At 37.7% G+C, this 19,695-nt stretch overlaps 1 protein-coding gene across 2 annotated transcripts in view; it reads left to right on the forward strand.

Moving 5' to 3' along the window:
- The window catches only part of LOC126271981 (E3 ubiquitin-protein ligase TRIM37-like), a 265,524-nt gene that overhangs the window by 47,066 nt on the left and 198,763 nt on the right, over positions 1-19,695 (forward strand). For both annotated transcript variants that reach the window (XM_049974450.1, XM_049974459.1), the window contains exon 4: positions 8,138-8,454. In XM_049974450.1, the coding sequence (XP_049830407.1) occupies positions 8,138-8,454 (317 nt within the window). The remainder of the gene's footprint in view (positions 1-8,137; positions 8,455-19,695) is intronic.

Here is a 19,695-nt window from a genome sequence, read left to right on the forward strand (position 1 = left end):
AAAAAAAAAATCTGTTTGCATTTTAAGCAGCCTGTTCATGCACTCTCAGTCCAACAAGGGTTGCTCAGACAGACAACACTGACAAGGTGTCAATCTGAACAAATTTGATCACAACCAAGAATACACTATTATGGTAAAAATAGTGCAGGGACCATGCAATACAATATGACTGATTCTGGATTGTAACATGCCATGTTATCTGACTTGGTGCTGCTTGTATAAACATTGCTGACAGCAGGTCAGTTCTGAAGTTAGTCTCTGTTCTATTGTATAACACTGAACTTGGACCTACTGAAAAAGGTTCAGTGTTGGTCTGAGTTAGCATGAAAAATGCTTGGCAAATTCGCTAAAATTGGGTGTCGACATAATTATTGCAGTTTAACCACTCATACTAATCATATATCATAGACATGCAGTATTTATTATCAAAGGTGTCATGTTACAAAGATGAAGGAAAGTAAAAAGAAAAAGTAGCAATCATCAGACCTCTCCCTGTACAAAAAAAGATTTGTTGCAAAAAACTGGGCCAGTATAAAGATACAATAGAATGCAGAAAAAACTGATAGCTACTACAGCCAATTAGAGGAAGAAGTAACATTTTATGTAAATACGTTGCTAATAAATTCGCACTAATTGCATGGAGACTCCTGCCAGCTTCATTTTCCGTCGTTACTTGAATTTCTTCGCAAGCGGATTTTTGTCCTGAAGTTATATGCCATGCTGTGTATACATTCTAATATGCTCTGTTAAGCTAGCATCTGAGATTGCTTGTATGTCTTAATGAAAACCATCCATGATGATTCCTAAATATCCCTGCACTTTTGTAAACAGGAGATTTTATAGGGATATGGGTAAAGTTAGAAGCACCTAAAACAACTAGAAAGTCACACTGGATTTCATTCACCTTTCTTATGTAGGCATTTTGATGAATTTTTTCTTCAGTGAGGCAATGTAGGATGATACCTTGTGGAAAACTCTGCATGCTGTCCTACATGTGTATTAAACGATTCATAAACCACCATTGGAAAGCTTCCTGTAGCATAACACCATAATATTAAGAGTAGTGGTTGCTTTCTTTTGGTCGGTGTCAGCAAATACTCTCTCAGCCTTAGTTCTAACTGCCGCACAGTATTTTTATCGAAGCAAAACCTCAGCTTAAATGATTTATCATTTAATTCCGAGAATGGGTTTGCCCTATGCCATTCTCAGTAGACACATTGGAATACTCGATTACCTGTAAAGTAAACAAATGAAACAATATAATTCAAATTGCATAAGGGTCTTACACACAGAATACGATAACACTTGGAAGACGGAAAATATGGTATGGTTTCAAAATGTAGTGTTGTTATCTTTATGGCCAATACTGTAGAGGTAAAAGTATCAAATGGAAAAATAAATCAGAGAAATGACCTGGGTTCAGATCTGAGATCCTCTGCATTATACAGCAGTATGCAATCTCTGAGCTACTGAAACAAATATTTAAACAATGTCTGATAAATACAACTTGCTAAATGACTTGCTTATGTTTTATTCGTTCACGTGTATACAGTTGTCATAGCAATTTAAGCACATGTTAGAAAGTTAACAAATTGATATACATTGCATAGTTACTGCTGCTTAAGCTGAGAGAGAACATTTATAAGAGATTTTCAGCACATTTGTAAGAGCTTTTCAGTCATTATTGACTGCTGTCAAAATCAGTACACTTCATTGTTCACAACAGATATTTCAAAATTACCTTTCTCATTGTGCCATTAGGTATGTATGAAATGCTTTTAAAAACTATGCACATAAATTGAAACATTTCAAAGTATTGTTATTATCTGTATTCATTATGTACATAGCTGATGATTTCTTTAACCTGATCAAACATTATAAAATAATAATAATAAATTTTGGGCTTCAGCAGTGTACGAGTGACTTGTGTATTTACATTTTGTTGGGTCGGTGCAAAAGTTCGTAGCGCTTTCCCACAAGTTTAGTAATCACAACAGATACCCGTAACAGATGCTTTAGTCATCAATAATATATTCTCCTTCACTATTTACAAGAGTCTGCCAGCACTATAGTAAGTTTTTGGTTCTACAACTGCAGACACCACATGGTTTGGATGTGGAGAATTCTTGGAGCATGTTCAGAGTGCATTTTCATCAGAAAGGAAGTTTCTTGAAGATTGTTAGATAGTGAGTGGAAAAAGTGAAAATCTGAGGATGCGAGATTGGGTGGGTTCAGAATGATTTCCCACCCCATCACCTGTATAGTGTTTTTTGTCAGTCTAGCAGAATGCAGATGGGTATTATTGTGGAGTAGCATCCCTTCATGCTGTCTTCCTGGTTGTTGCTCTTCGACTGTGTCTGCAAGCTGTCTCAGTTCTTGATAATAAATGACAGCCTCTGTATGTCCATCTTCTCAGAGATAGTTGCAAGACTCGGTAGTTCAGTACAGAATGTCAATTGAAACACCTTTCAACTGTCTAATTTCCAAACTGTTATTTTATTGGGTTACCAGCTTTGGCGATTTACTACGGCATCTCTATTCTATAAATGACAGCAGTTATGGCTACACTTTGGGGAAGCAATTCATACTACACCTCACTGTTGCTGTTCCACCAGATGCAGAACATTATTTTTTGTGGATGCATGGAGGTCTTTGTACAGGGAATTGCTACTGTGTTTGGACTCAGCCATTCCTTTCTTTTCCTGATGTTAACATAAAGACACAATTTCTCATCCCCAGTAATGTTACAGGAAGGAAATGATTGGTGTTGTTCACAAGCCAATTGATGACGAGCAAGCAGAGATGCATATATGACCACCCGCTGATTTTTGTGATTTTGGCTTAGAGCATGCGGAACCCATACACTCAATTTTTTAACCTTCCCTACTGCATGCAAATGCCACATGATGGTGGAATGATCACAGTTCATCACATTTGCCAGTTTTTGAATATACTGACATGGGTTATTGTGTTTAAAGATCTTCATCAAACCACTAAGATTTTCCTGAATGTGGAGAGTCACAAATATCAAAATGATCCTCCTTAAAACATTTTCTTTCCATGCTCTGTCCAATGGCATTATTCCCACAGATGGTGCTGATGTTCCTGGCTGCCTCTGCTGCTGTGACCCTTCTACTGAACTCAAACAGAAGAATATATTGAAAACGTTCATATTTCTCCACTTGGCAGTCCATTTTCTAGTGTCCACAGCTCCACGCACTATCTCCAAATGACAATATATGAACTCAAATAGCATCAGTGAACTACAAATAAAAAATTGCAATCAATAAACAAACCTGCCCAACCATAATATGTAACGTCACTCCTTGTGTTGAACGGCTGCACATTTCATCAAAAAGGGAGGGATAAGTTGTAGTTATGCGCAGTGTTTCTCTCAAAATCTGTGCCACTGGAGTTTGATGAGAAACTCTGTGAAGCTCTTACACATTCTAAATGAAGGGCGCTGTTCTTCTTCTCCAACATTTTTTACCAATCTCAACCGTTGAGCACCGCATACTGACAAACAGTACCCAAAAACTGGTCAAAAAAGGCCTTTGCAAGCTACCAGTTCTGGAGGTGAATCACATATTCTTAGGATTCTTTCACTGAATATCAGTGTGCATTTGGATTTTTGTATGAGTAGTTTCATCTGAGTGTTCCTCTAAAGATTGTTCTTGACATATATCCCTAGTTATTTTAATTTTGCTACTGTTTTTTGTTATTGGTAATCACAGTTTGATTACACCACTGACACTTTGTGTCCATTTATGTGAATTTTGTTACATTTATTTATGTTGGGAATTAACTGCCTGCCCCAGGACAGTGTTGATACTTTTGCAGGTTTTCCTACATTTTGCTACATTTTTCCTATGCACAACAGCATCACCCAAGAGCACTTCACTGAAATTATTTTCCATTTCAGTGACTTATAATGTGAATAGTAATGGCAATATCACTACTTTGGGCCAGGTCCAAAGTTACTTGTACTGCTGGTGATTTCACCCTGTAAAGAATGAAGTGTTGAGTTGTGTCTGATAGGATGTCGTTAGTAGTTACAAAGCTGGTGTTATATTCCATTTAAGTTTGTATTGTCTTTGCAAGATGATAGAATGTAATGTATCAAATGCTTTGTATAAGTCAAGGAACATGGCATCGACATGGGCACCATTAACTCCTATTACCTGGATAGATGAACAAAGTGAGCTGAGCTACAATAGATGTTTATTTGTGAAATCCATGTTGCTACGTATAGAGATTTTTGTTCTTCAGAAATGTCGTATTGTGTAAGCGTGAAATTTGTTCTCTTATTGTACAACGGATTGATGTCAATGATATAAAGTTATAATTATGTGCTCATCCCCAGTTATCATATTTGAAAAAACATTATTGCTTGGAACTCTTAATTTGCTGTAGTGATCTACTATAAACAGCTGGCAAAATGGGAGCTAGATGTTTACCGGATATATCTAGAATTGTAGTGATATCCCATCAGGTCTAGTTGCCTTTTCTTTGCTAATGATTTAAGACAATTATTTATTCCTCAATTTCGTACCCTGTACAAGTAATTTTGGTGTTTGTGAAATGATTTAAAGTAGGAAAAGTTTTACAATCCTCATCAGTGTATCAATTTAAGAAGAACAGATTCAGTATTTAGACTTTATGCTATGCTAGTAGTGGGTAACAGGCTAGGAATTTGGGTTGGATGGGAAGCATGTTCAGATGGCTGAGGTGATTAAGGCAATCATTCGCATAAAGCTGGAGATACGGGTCCAAGTTTGGCCTGGGACAGATTTTCACTGCTTGCTATTGACATATTTCAATCCCCAAATGTGGCTAATGTCATCAAAAACCTTTGAATAAGAATTTGTGTGGCCGCTGGATCACATATAGTGTTGTTCTCTGCAATCTGTTTCATTTTACACGGGATAAACAAATATTTTTGTACCTTTATTAACTTCCCTACCAAAACACCTATAATCATAGACATTATAATGGCTTCAGGGTCGTGCATTTCTTCCACTAAATTAATTGACTCAAACGGCAGAGTCCATTAATTAGCACGGTATCTGAGAGACTGACTCAAGGCTCGTTACCCAACTGATTGAGGTAATTTCTATAAAATATGCTCAGAACTATCTCTAATAAGTTCCTTAGCAGCCCTTGTGTGTCACTCTTTCTATAGCTGGCAAGCTTCTGTTACCATGTCATGGTCAGTAACTGTACCTGTAGTATCCTCTAAGTTTTCTCTGAAGATTCTTCCACTAAAACTCGTGAGGTAAAGATGATGAGGATTGTTGCTAACTACTCCAATTGATCTCTGAATTGTAATTTTTTTTATTTAAGTGCCTGTCCATTACTGTAATAAACAGTTTGTGAACTCCAATTTTCGTACAAAAAACAGGAAAGTAGTGGTCCAGTGATGATTTCTTTAATTAGAAGCATTACCTTAAGCCTTCAGTTTGAACTCTGGAAATGGTACAAACATTTAGCAGAAAATTACAGCTATGCCAAATAAATGTTGGACAACTTTTGCAACTGGCAGGTGTTGAACATGCGTCTTATCATTCTGTACTTAAGTTTGCGCAGTTGAAACTATACCATATTTAATGTGTTCAGGCATTCATTCCTGTTGATACAAATGTTGAGTGTTGCTTAAAAAGAGAGAGAGTGTGGATGCTGAACTTAACCAAACTCTGTATTTTTAGTGTTGAAGATTGGTTTCAGCTTTATGGTGATGTAAATAGCCAGACCAACTTCCACTGGTCCATGGTAAACCCTCACATTGTGCATCAAATGCCTTTTATCAACAAAACAGTGAAACAATAAAATAAAGTGAAACAGAGTTGGTACACTGTTTCTAGTAGCTGTATCATTGGCCAAATTTTATTTGAAGCCACTGTCAATACAGATGTTTACCTCCAAATGTTCGGGAACTTAACACTGTTATAAGAGAAAGCAAGCCTGGAAAGAATTTAGTAATGAGATTTTGTACTGCAGTTAATGAAAGCAATACAGATAGGCTTGGACATTCCAAGCCAGGATTTTCTCTTCCACACAGACTATACACTGCCGTCATCAAGAGTGAAAACTATCTGAAGATCTCTAAGAAGAAAATTCTGAAGGTGGTAAGAAAGACTGCTCTTCATCTGTCGGAACTCTGGTTCAGACACTAGAGTCGCTTGCTGTGGCATCTTGTGTATCTGTGATATTAAAGCCATTTTCTGGAGAAACAGAGAATTGGTCTCTATTTTGGGAATAATTTCAGTATTCTGTTTGTGGTAATACTTCAGCTTCCACCTTTAACAAACATGGCTTCCTCAGAGGAGACTCGGAGTACAAGTCAAAAAGCTCCTAACTAAAAGTGAGTGTAAAAACACAGTCAGCAGTAAGATAAAAAGAAAATGCACAGCTCTTTTTATTATTATTATTATTATTATTATTATTATTATTCGTTTTTTACACACACACACACACACACACACACACACACACACACACACACACCACCATTGGGCACAAGTTAGAAAATATTGGGCACCAGGGAAAGAATCGATGAGTTGAATGCTTATGATTGATCTACTTGATGCATAAAGAAGTCACAAAAATTAACCAGCACTTTGGTTGAGAAAGTGTCTCTTAGAGGTTCAAACAATGGAAGATCCAGGATGGAATGTAGTAATATTATGAAACGGAAAGTTGCTACTCACTATATAGTGGAGAGACTGAGTCGCATATAGGTACAAAAAAGATGCGGTCACAAATAAAGCTTTCGGACAGTAAGGCCTTCACCACACACACACACACACACACACACACACACACACACACACACACACACACAGACAACTGCAGTCTCGGGCAACTGAAACCACACTGTAGTTGTGTGTGTGTGTGTGTGTGTGTGTGTGTGTGTGTGTGTGTGTGCGTGTGCGTGGTTTTTTTTTCTATATTTGAAGAAGGCCTTACTGGCTGAAAGCTTTATTTGTGACAGTCTTTATGGTGTGCCTATCTGCGACTCATTATCTCTTAGAAGTTCATTGCCCCATGGGCAATGTGGTGAGGAGGCAGTTGGGGATGTATTGTAGGAATATCGATTTTTTGCCTTAGGAAGGTCTTGGGGCCTTAGGTACAATGTTAGTAGATAGTGCTGTGTTCTGCTTCATTGGACATGATGTATTTAATGGATATTTAATATAATTTCTTAGTTACACTTCATTGCTTGATTGTGGCCAGGAGAAAGACTATGATAAACTTCGTCTTGACATTGTGTAATTGTTGTTGTAAGGAAATAGGGTACTGCTACTCTAATTTCTCTTTAATAATATACAGACATTTTGTAAATAAAATCCATATTGTGCATAAACATGTACCGCACATCATCAACTGGATAACATCAAATTTTTGCCAAATCATAACATCCAGCATTAAACTTCAAAGCAGGAGTCTATAGAAAACAAGAATTTGACATCTTAATAATGTTTCATGTGTCTTATCAACATCATACTATTGCCAAAAAATTTCAGTGTAGGCTGGCAATACTAGCAGCTTCTATATTCTTGTTCACACAGGTAATTTTTCTTGTGAAGTTATTGTAAACAATGTCCCATTTTGAAGATGCATGTCATCCATCAGCAGGGTTTCCCACATGCAAATAAAATAGCACATCCACACAATACTGGCACTTTCCTGCGTGATAAATTATTTTATGGTTTTCTTTTGTGAGTCTCATTCGTTGGTAAGGATGCTTAAGACCATCAAGGGTGGTATGTAACACCACAATAGGAAACATGTAATAACATGACTAGTAGGAATAGAAGCCACCCTCAATTCTCAGCAGGTTTGTAAAATGGGTCTACAGTACTGACACCAAGCTATTAAATAACTGGTGAGCATGAACTATCCTGTGACAACCAACTTGTCAAGTCTGCACTAGGGTGAACTTGCTGGTGCCATATTATCATCTGTTTCCTTTCTACCCATCTCTCTCACCATCCTTTCCCTTGACATCTTTTCTCTTTCATGATGCAAGTGGAAAGCTCTTAATTTAAAAGATTTGCCTTGATTATTTGTAGTGTAGATCAGCAGTCTGCTTCAATGTTTATTATATACATAAACTGATTAGCACATAATGATACAGGAGCGGAATGTTGAAGCAGTACGGGCTGCCAAGGATGAGCGGGTGCGGGAGATTCGCAATGCAGTGGAGCTAATGATAGCACGACTAGATGCACAGTTGAAAGCGAAGCTGTTGACTCTGGTAGGTCAGAAATCACTGCTCACACAAGAAACTGAACAGTTAGAATCATTGCTGCAAGAAGTGGAACATCAGCTTCATACCTGTTCCCGTTCAGAGCTTATCAGCTGTGCTCACAATCTTTCTTTCATGTTATATGCTGTGCGAAAAAAACCAGTTGCGAGTTTTGTCACAGCACCAGTGCCAGCAGACTTTCAGAGGTAAATATATTTGGATTGTCATTCTTAAAATAAATAGCTTTTATCAAGTTACTTTATGAATGAAATTTATACATGTTTTCCCATATAATACGTATGAGAAGTTGGTGAAGCCATCTATGTAGTAAAGTTGTTGAGATAAGCAGTTTTAAAATATTGTCTTTAGGAAGTGGGAACAGCAGTTATTGAAAATGAACTGTAGAGTGGTAACTACTTCATGAGAAGCATTGGACAATTTTGGCATTCAGCAGCTCAGGTAATTCAAAACACCTGTCTAGAAGTGTATGTAAAGGTAAAAATTTACAAAGCTTATCTTGCAACTTAAATTTTGTTATACCTGATGCAGCCTTTTCAAGACTGTGCCATCAGAATTTCTTAACTCCTACTGCTGAATTTGGTACTATAAAATCCTTTTCTCCTCTGAATTTAGAGGAGGATGTGTGCGACCTGATAATGTATTGTTTGTGGAGGTGAGGGCAGGCATATGCACTGTAAAGGTTTGACCACCACAAGGTAGGATTTCCATATTTTGCACCAAGCACAATGTAAACCCTTTGCACCTTTGCTTGCCATCTGAGAACAGTTAATGGACTCCTTGCAACATTCTGTGTCATCCTGCACCATTGGTCAGATGCCATGACCAGGAAGTATGGACTGCTGGTGAATGGCATAAAATTGTGTTCAATGATGATGAATTACAGTTCTGCACTATCCCAGATGACCATTGTATGGTGGCTACATGGAGAGAGAGACACAGTTGTGTTACTCTCGGCATCATAGTGATGAGTCATTGGATATGATTTGAAGTCACAGTGGTAGTGCTAGAGGGAACTCTAATGCTACAAACAGTTAGTCACTGACATCCTTCATCCACATGCGTTACCTCCCACGTGACAATATTATGGTGCAATTTTTTAACAGGACAATTCTTATTCACACATGGCAAATGTCTCAATAAACTTTCTGCATGGTGTTGAGGCGTTCCCATGACAAACCAGATTTCCAGATCTGTCCCCGATAGAACACGTACAACCAGCTCTGACATCAACTCAGTCTTGGTGCCAATTTCCAAGATATCAAGAACAGTATACAATAGAATTGGGCTAGCTTGCCTCAGAAGAGGCTACAACTACTTCATGATAACCTTCCCAACAGAATCACTCCATGCATCCAGGACAGACGGAAGGCGTAGCTCTCTCTCTCTCTCTAGCTAGCTAAGCACCCATTGTTGCCTGGTTATTTTTTTATTCTAGTTTTCTATTATTCTATCTCCTTGTGCCCCTTTCTCTGTTCATCTCCTTCTCCTCTTCCTCCTGATAAAAAAAGCATAGCAACCTGTAGAAATATTCACTTCTAACTTAGCTAGTGCTGGTCCATAGTCTGGATACAAAAGGATGACAGGACATATGTAATTACTTTTCTCACATTAGTCTTGTAAGAATGATTCCATACCATATGACGCAACATTAAATGTGCATTTTTTGAGTGAAAGGCTTATTACACTGTTACTAGTGCTGGCCTCATTATCTTCTAGTGTACATAAGTTTTTACTTTGTATACAGGTTTTTATATTTTACTTCAGGAAAGATTTTATTTATACATTACAGGTGTCTGCATCATTACTGATATGTGAAATGCTGAATATGAGTTTGATTAAAGACAAAATGGGAATCACACACTTTTACATCTGAAATCCCCCCTTTGCAGGTTCGTGTTCTCCCTTGTGTGTGTGTGTGTGTGTGTGTGTGTGTGTGTGTGTGTGTGTGTGTGTGAGGGGGGGGGGGTCCTTACCATAAGTTTAAGTAGTGTGCAAGCATAGGGACTGCTGACCTCAGCAGTTTGGTTCTTTAGGAACTTACCACCACTTATTATTACATTTGAAATAATAGTGATTTGATTGGATGTACCAGAGAACAAGATATTACATTAGAGGAATACTTCTACACCTGTGATATACATTATTACAGAGATTCTAGTTCTTAGCCTAGATTGTGGCAGGGAGCTACACATTTATCTTTAAAAAAAATGGTGGCAATGTTGAATGAAATTTCCAAATAATGTTTGGTTTATCCTCTTTGATTAACTAAGTAGGCTAACTGTATCAGTACTCGTACTTTCTCTACCAGTAGGACATTATGAAAATTGGATGAAACTTTGTAGATACATTTGGATTATTAACTCTGAAGTTTTTTGTGAATTAAGTTATATATTTCTTCCAACACATCTGTAATTCTTTCTCAGCAAAATGTAGTAATTCATTTGTTCATTGCTACTGTGTGTCCACGTATTGTCTATGTTACAAGTGAAATTTGATTTATTTAAGCTGTGGAGTCTGAGAGCATCCATACGTTCTCTGTATCTCATGTTAAAACTCCTACCAGTTTGGCCAGGAAAATATAAAATTTGGACCACACATGACAGTGTATTCTGTAAATAACATATTTGTCCTGTGCTTCATTTTTTAAAATTAAGTTATGAATCAGTTATCTTTTATTGCAATACTTGTGTAGAAACTAATCTGGACAATTTTAGCATGGAACAGCATTGTAGTTTGATACACCACCTTACCAGTGCGTCGCATGCAGATATAAAGTAAACTCCGATTTATCCGAAATGATCAGGACTGTTGCTGGTTCGGGTAATGATAATTTCAGATGAACTGAAGTCCTGTTTTCACAAGTGAAACACTCGGAATTGCATCAGTACCACAAAATATGATCATAAAACATGCGTAGGGTATGTAGAATGTTATTGATATGGTTGTGAACAAGCCTGCATGTTTTTGACTCAATAAAATTTGTTGTTGTGTTAAAAAGATGCCAAAGTATGATTGAAAACTCAAAGTTTATGAATGCTGAATAACAAAGCTCATTTATTTTGCGTTCTTACAGAAAAAATCCGCTGTATTTGGCAGGAGGAAATAACAGGAGTTCTAATTTTGTTACCTACTCTTTTGAATAAAAAAATAAACCACTGTACAAAATTATGAAACAAATCTATAGTTTACTCAAAGGAATGAAAAGTTTGTCTAGAAGAACATCAAAGTAATAAAAACAGAAAACTTTTAACTTATGGACATTGAAGTTTTAGGATATTTCATTAGAATTTATTTTTTGGTAAAAAAGTCTGTCATTGTTTTTCGGTTTTTGCCTTAAGAAACTTTTGTTTGCAGCACTATATCTCCAACCTTGGAAACAAATGATTTCATGATAAGTCGCCTCCTCCTGTTGGATGATGTACTCCAGGGCAGTTTGGATCGCTTTGTAACCGACTGTGTGAGGAATCTTTTTCTCTGCTTCATCATCAGACACACATTCTTCTGATGCTTTTTGATTGGTTGCAATTTGGACGACTTCTTCTGCAGTCAAATCAGAAAAGTTGTTTTCCATCGACTCTTCAACATCTTTGAAGTTTGCGGCTTCACAACCCAGTAGCATCTCCAATAAATTGACCAAAATTACGTCATTTTCGTTTTGTTGGCGTTGTCTCCTTCTTCCCATCACTGATGAGTTGCTTTATGATCTAAGAGTTTTCTCCAAGACCTAATGAGAGAAATTTGTGGAATTAGATTCCAAGCTTTACCAATCCGATGAATGACACTTAAAACATAGATTTTCTTAAGAGCTTGCACAAAATCATCTTCAGCATCAATTGCACCGATTAAGTATTCCAGCAGCTTGCATCCGTAATGTTTTTTGATCGCCTCAAGAACACTTTGGTCCATCAGTTGACATAGAGACATAATGTTTGAGGGAGGAACACAACTTTGATATCCCCATCTTGTAGATCATCTGGGTGAGAAGGAGTGTTGTCCACAAGAAGTAGCGCTTTTTGAGGAAGTCCATTTTCCTTCATGGATTTTTCTGCAGCTGGAGCAAACTCTGCCTGGAACCACTCTTTGAAGATGGCACCATTCATCCATTCCTTAGTCTGATTTGTGTACCACAATGGCAAAGGTTTATCAGCTGGTTGCAGTCTAAATGGTCCTGGTTTTTTGTATTTGCCACTTAAACTAAGGCACAGTTTATGATTGACAGTGGCATTTCTGCATGCGAGGACAGTAACTCTTTCTGTGCTTTTTTTATATCCAGTGCCGTTTTTTCCTGTTTAGAGGCAAGGGTTTTTGTTGACAACATTTTGTAATTCAAACCGGTTTCATCACACTTGTTAACTTGATCATCATTATAACTTTCTTCGTTGATAACTGTGTGCAGTTTCTTCTTAAAATCAACAATAGCTGCTTCATCCCCGGATAAATATTCACCGCTGATGGAAATTTCACGAATGCCGTGGCACTTCTTGAACCAATCCAGCCAGCCAACACTTCCAAGGAATTCTTGCTACTTTCCTTCAATCACATCATAGAAAGTTATTGTTTTTTTGATGAAGTAGAGGACCTGAAACTGGCACATCTTTGGCTCTTATATGTTCGTACCACAAAAATACGGCCTCTTCTGAGGACGTGCACCTTTTCTCATTGTTTTTCGAGATTTTACTGCACTGCGTGACACTTTGATAGAACAAAATTTTTCAATTTCTGATCGATTTGTCTTCCAATCAGTAATTGTACTTCTACCAATGTTCAAATCTGCAGCAACTTTTGCGGGTTACTCACCACCATCAATTCTCTACAAAGTGCGAAACTTTCGTTCCAGCGAGATCATATTTGCTTTTCATTTCGCACCCTTAATCACGTTCAGCATTTTTTTACCAACAGTTGACTGATTCTTTTTGGTTTTTGGCCACTTTCATCTCTGCAAATTTTAAAGCAAGTAGCACGAGCACAAAACATTAAATTGAAAACACGCAGATGCATAATGTGACAACACTCGGGACACACTAAGCCAAGTTTTTGACTTCTGAAACCAGGATGTGACAGCCATCGAATAAAAACATTTGATACATCTATCCCCTCTCCTGCGCCCTACCCAAGCCCATTCGGCAACACAACAGTGTGTTGTACGTTCACTGTTAAATTGTTAAATGCTCAGCTTCGTCTGATGCACTGACAACAGGCGGAAAGTGTTTGACACTACACTCTTGTTGTCTGTGTAGACAGGGCTACATCATGGTGCATAGAGCAGTACTGTACGTACCGTACTTCCAAGAAGTTCCAATAGATGGCAATGGCGTGAAACAACGCAATACAAATGAGAAAAACACTAAAACTTCAACTAACACATGCACGAACTGACTACACTCGGACGCTTTTACGCATGCCAGTGCTCTGATTAGCTGTACACAGCTGAAAAACACCAAAGAATGAATGCCTCTAGATGCAGACAAGTTGAAACTTGTCAAGTGTCAGACTACCTAGCCAAAAGTGTAGCTGCATGATGCGTTAAACAGCTCCAGTGTGTGCCGCGAAAATTGCGAAAATTTGTTCGGATGAAGTGGATTTTGGATAAACGAGATTTTGTTAAAAGGGAGTGTACTGTATTTATCAGTCTTGTGTTTTGTGAATATAGAGCTATTTTTGTTATTTTGTTTTTAGTTTTGCTGTGAAGCTTACTGGTGATGTCATATCTATAACCATTGTTGTGAGCCATCAGTTGAATTGTTGCAATTTAGTTTTTGTAGTTTATCTTCCACATCCAATTGAATTATGTCCAATTATTGAGCATTGCCCTAGAAAATGCCGTATTTTATTACTGTGGATGACATGAAGTGCTATTCATAGTGAGATCAGTTGCAGATTTTTTTGTGCATTTGAAATTTGTTTTCCATTGTATTTGACAATTTTTAATCTGCAGTGAATTTTATATTTTGTTGCAATTTGTTAAGCTCTTTAGCAAAACAGTATGTTTCCCCTTCTGTTCCTTCAGATAAGTTATTCTCAACATATCATTTATAACATTTAACATTTTCTGCTCAATTGTACTTCAGCCTTGAAAAAAGATGTTTGTAAATGGTTTATGTAGATGTTGGACAGCAAGCTAGCTAGGCAGCCCATTTATCACACATCTTCTTGCATGCAAAATTTGTTACTAAAGATTAAATAGTTTTGTGGTAATACCAGTGTTAATATTTCTACAGATTCACAGATTTCTGCCAAACTAAGCTTTTTATATTTAAGCAGCTTATTTTTAATTAATGTGATCTTCTATTTATCAGTAAACCTGTATACAAGTCCACTGTATTGAAAGATATGAATGCAGTTCTGTTCAGAATGGGAATGTCATTAGAGCTTTTTGCCAGGTCATAGCTGTTGTTTGCACAAATATTATCTTTAAATGTGTAAGCCTTATTGATAATCTCTTGAAACTTTTTATTGGTTTTGTAGAAAGCTCTCTTAGAGTTGACAATTGGGTGTATAAAAAAATTTGCCTTTATACATTTTGTGTTGTAATCACATTTTTTGAGCATTTAGATTCTCAGTAGGAAAGGGAAGGGTAAACTGCCTGGGATGATAGCAAAATCTTTGGGGGGGGGGGGGGGGGGGGGTTGCGCACTGAAACTCGTGGGAGTACTTCTTTTTTAGGCTAAGATCACTGTCCACTCATCCAACATTGATTGAAATTAAGCTTAATGAGAAGTTCAGACAGGCAGGTACTAGAGATGTTAAATTACCATAAGATTCTCGTAACAGTACAGTGAAAAATAGTGTTTAATATGTCCCAAGACTCTCATAAAAGCACAGTGAAACATAATGTTAGTATATTGCATCAGAATAGCAGGGGATTAAAAAACAACGTAGATGAGCTTCATGTTTGTGTAGAAGATTTAGAAGTTTAGAAGATTTACAAACTGAGGGTGGAATAGATGTATTATGCCTGTCTGGACATCATATAGTCACAGGTATGGAAATGGTAAATCTAGGTGGATATAAGCTTACAGCACATATAAGTAGAGAAACTAGGGAGAAATGAAGAGTTGCCATATATGTTAAAATCTTTCATAGTGTGAAAAATTCGGAAACTAAAACATTTTGCATAGAACAACATATACAGGGTGGTCCATTGATCGTGACTGGGCCAAATATCTCATGAAATAAGCGCCAAATGAAAAAACTACAAAGAATGAAACTTTTCTAGCTTGAAGGGGGAAACCAGATGGTGCTATGGTTGGCCCGCTGCCATAGGTCAAATGGATATCAACTGCATTTTTAAAAATAGGAACCCCCATTTTTTATTACAATTTTGTGTAGTACGTAAAGAAATATGAATGTTTTAGTTGGACCACTTTTTTTGCTTTGCGATAGATGTATGGCTATTGCGATCAAAATGGCCAGCAGGCATGTGCTATGTATGTTGCTCAGTATCCTGGACGACAACATCCAAGCATCGGGACTGTTCGCTGGATAGTTACGTTATTTAAGGAAACAGGAAGTGTTCAGCCACATGTGAAATATCAGTTACGACCTGCAACAAATGATGATGCCCGATTAGGTGTTTATTTGCTGTCGCGCTAATCCGCACATCAGTAGCAGACAAATTGTGCGAGAATCGGGAATCTCAAAAATGTCGGTGTAGAGAATGCTACATCAACATTGATTCCACCTGTACCATATTTCTATGCACCAGGAATTGCATGGTGCCAACTTTGAACATCGTGTACAGTTCTGCCACTGGGCACGAGAGAAATTATGGGACGATGACAGATTCTTTGCACGCATTCTATTTAACGACGAAGCATCATCACCAACAGCGGAAACGTAAACTGGCATAATATGCACTATTGGGCAACGGAAAACACGTGATGGCTGCGACAAGTGGAACATCAGCGACCTTGGCGGGTTAATGTATGGTGCGTCATTATGGGAGGAAGGATAATTGGCCCCCATTTTATCGATGGCAATCTAAATGGTGCAATGTATGCTGATTTCCTACGTAATGTTCTACCGATGTTACTACAAGATGTTTCACTGCATGACAGAATGGCAATGTACTTCCAACATAATGGATGTCCAGCACATAGCTTGCGTGCGGTTTAAGCGGTATTGGATAGCATATTTCATGACAGGTGGATTGTGCGTTGAGGCACCATACCATGCCCTGCATGTTCACCAGATCTGACATCATCGGATTTTTTTCTGTGGGGAAAGCTGAAGGATATTTGCTATCGTGATCCACCGACAACACCTGACAACATGTGTCAGCGCATTGTCAATGCATGTGCGAACATTACAGAAGTCAAACTACTCACTGTTGAGAGGTATGTCGTTACACGTATTGCCAATTGCATTGAGGTTGACAGACATAATTTTGACCATTTATTAAGATTTATTGCATTAATGCGGCATTTACAGGTAATCACGCTGTAACAGTATGCGATTCAGAAATGATAAGTTCACAAAGGTACATGTATCACATTGGAACAACCGAAATAAAATGTTCAAACGTATGTATGTTCTGTATTTTAATTTAAAAAACCTACCTGTTACCAACTGTTCATCTCAAATTGTGAGCCATATTTTTGTGACTATTACAGCGCCATCTATCGCAAAGCGAAAAAGTGGTCCAACTAAAACATTCATATTCCTTTATGTACTACACAAATATGTAATAAAAAATGGGGGTTACTATTTAAAAAAATAACAGTTGATATCCGTTTGACCTATGGCATCGCCATATAGTGGGCCAACCATCTGGTTTCCCCCTTCAAGCTAGACGAGTTTCGTTCTTTGTAGTTTTTTCGTTTGACGCTTATTTCGTGAGGTATTTGGCCCGGTCACGATCAATGCCACTTGTATGAACATCAAGAGCTCAGATGGAAACCCAGTTCTAAGCAAAGAAGGGAAAGCAGAAAGGAGGAAGGAGTATATAGAGGGCCTATACAAGGGCGATGTACTTGAGGGCAATATTATGGAAATGGAAGAGGATGTAGATGAAGATGACATGGGAGATACGACACTGCGTGAAGAGTTGGACAGAGCACTGAAAGACCTGAGTCGAAACAAGGCCACCGGAGTAGACAACATTCCATTGGAACTACTAACAGCCTTGGGAGAGCCAGTCCCCACAAAACTCTACCATCTGGTGAGCAAGATGTATGAGACAGGCGAAATACCCTCAGACTTCTAGAAGAATATAATAATTCCAATCCCAAAGAAAGCAGGTGTTGACAGATGTGAAAATCACCGAACAATCAGTTTAATAAGCCATAGCTGCAAAATACTAACACGAATTCTTTATAGACGAATGGAAAAACTAGTAGAAGCCGACCTCGGGGAAGATCAGTTTGGATTCCGTAGAAATACTGGAACATGTGAGGCAATACTGACCTTACGTCTTATCTTAGAAGAAAGATTAAGAAAAGGCAAACCTACGTTTCTAGCATTTGTAGACTTAGAGAAAGCTTTTGACAATGTTGACTGGAATACTCTCTTTCAAATTCTAAAGGTGGCAGGGTAAAATACAGGGAGCGAAAGGCTATTTACAATTTGTACAGAAACCAGATGGCAGTTATAAGTGTCGAGGGACATGAAAGGGAGGCAGTGGTTGGGAAGGGAGTGAGACAGGGTTGTAACCTCTCCCCGATGTTATTCAATCTGTATACTGAGCGAGCAGTGAAGGAAACAAAAGAAAAAAATCGGAGTAGGTATTAAAATCCATGGAGAAGAAATAAAAACTTTGAGGTTTGCCGATGACATTGTCATTCTGTCAGAGACAGCAAGGGACTTGGAAGAGCAGTTGAATGGAATGGACAGTGTCTTGAAAGGAGGATATAAGATGAACATCAACAAAAGCAAAACGAGGATAATGGAATGTAATTGAATTAAGTCGGGTGATGCTGAGGGAATTAGATTAGGAAATGAGACACTTAAAGTAGTAAAGGAGTTTTGCTATTTGGGGAGCAAAATAACTCATGTTGGTCAAAGTAGAGAGGATATAAAATGTAGACTGGCAACGGCAAGGAAAGCGTTTCTGAAGAAGAGAAATTGGTTAACATCGAGTATAGATTTAGGAGTCAGGAAGTCTTTTCTAAAAGTATTTGCATGGAAGTGAAACATGGACGATAAATAGTTTGGACAAGAAGATAATAGAAGCTTTCGAAATGTGCTGCTACAGAAGAATGCTGAAGATTAAATGGGTAGATCACATAACTAATGAGGAAGTATTGAATAGGATTGGGGAGAAGAGAAGTTTGTGGCACAACTTGATAAGAAGAAGGGATCGGTTGGTAGGACATGTTCTGAGGCATCAAAGGATCACCAATTTAGTATTGGAGGGCAGCGCGGAGGGTAAAAAATCGTAGAAGGAGACCAAGAGATGAATACACCAAGCAGATTCAGATGGATGTAGGTTGCGGTAGGTACTGGGAGATGAAGAAGCTTGCACAGGATAGAGCAGCATGAAGAGCTGCATCAAACCAGTTTCAGGACTGAAGGCCACAACAACAACAACAACAACAACGATCAATGGACCATCCTGTATAAGCATGTGTGTGTGAGCTTAAACTAAGTAATGGCACTTTTATAATTGCAGCTGTACAGATACCCATTGTGAAATTTTTGACTATTTTTGAAGAACTTGGATTCTTTGTTGTGCTGCCTGTTAGACAGAGAAAAGCAAATTATTGTTCTTGGGGATTTCAGTGTAGATTTTCTGAAAAGATTGACCCTTAAGTAGTACTTGGTTCTTTCAATTTGACGTCAGTTGTTGATTTTCCTACTCGGGTGGTACAGGAAAGCAGCACACTGATAGGTAATGTTTTCCTAGACCAAGATAAATTTAATCAAATAAAACAGTTCTTGTTAAGAATGGTCTGTCTGATCATGATGCGCAGCTAGTTACAGTATATGGTATAGCTCATACAGTAATGCAAAACTGTCCTCCAAATTAGTGCGTTCAATTAACAATTTAACAACTGAAAATTTTAGGGAAAGCTTGCAACAGTTAGAATGGGGCAAGGTGTACAGGGAAACTGATGCTAATTTAAAATTTATCCTGTTTTATGGTACCTTTGTGAGTATATTTGAAAACTGTTTCCCTAAGAAAACAGTGAAATGTAATTGTAAGAAACCATGTAAAAAACCATGGCTTACTAAAGGGATAAAAATGTCTTGTAAACAGAAAAGGGAAATGTATTCTTGTAGCTTGGAAGAGTAATGAGATTAGTACATCTGATAATAAAATTAAAACAATTTGGAATATTGTTAAAGGGGAAAAGGGGCAACAAAGAATACAGGAAGGCTGTATTTCCACCAAATTCAGTGAAAAGTTTGTTAACAAGAAGTCAGAAATTGGAAACATTTTTAATAATAATTTTTAAGTGTTATAGATAAAATAGGATCGAGCTACT

The sequence above is a fragment of the Schistocerca gregaria genome, chromosome 1 (assembly GCF_023897955.1).
Source record: "Schistocerca gregaria isolate iqSchGreg1 chromosome 1, iqSchGreg1.2, whole genome shotgun sequence".
NCBI classification, from domain to species: Eukaryota; Metazoa; Arthropoda; class Insecta; order Orthoptera; family Acrididae; genus Schistocerca; species Schistocerca gregaria.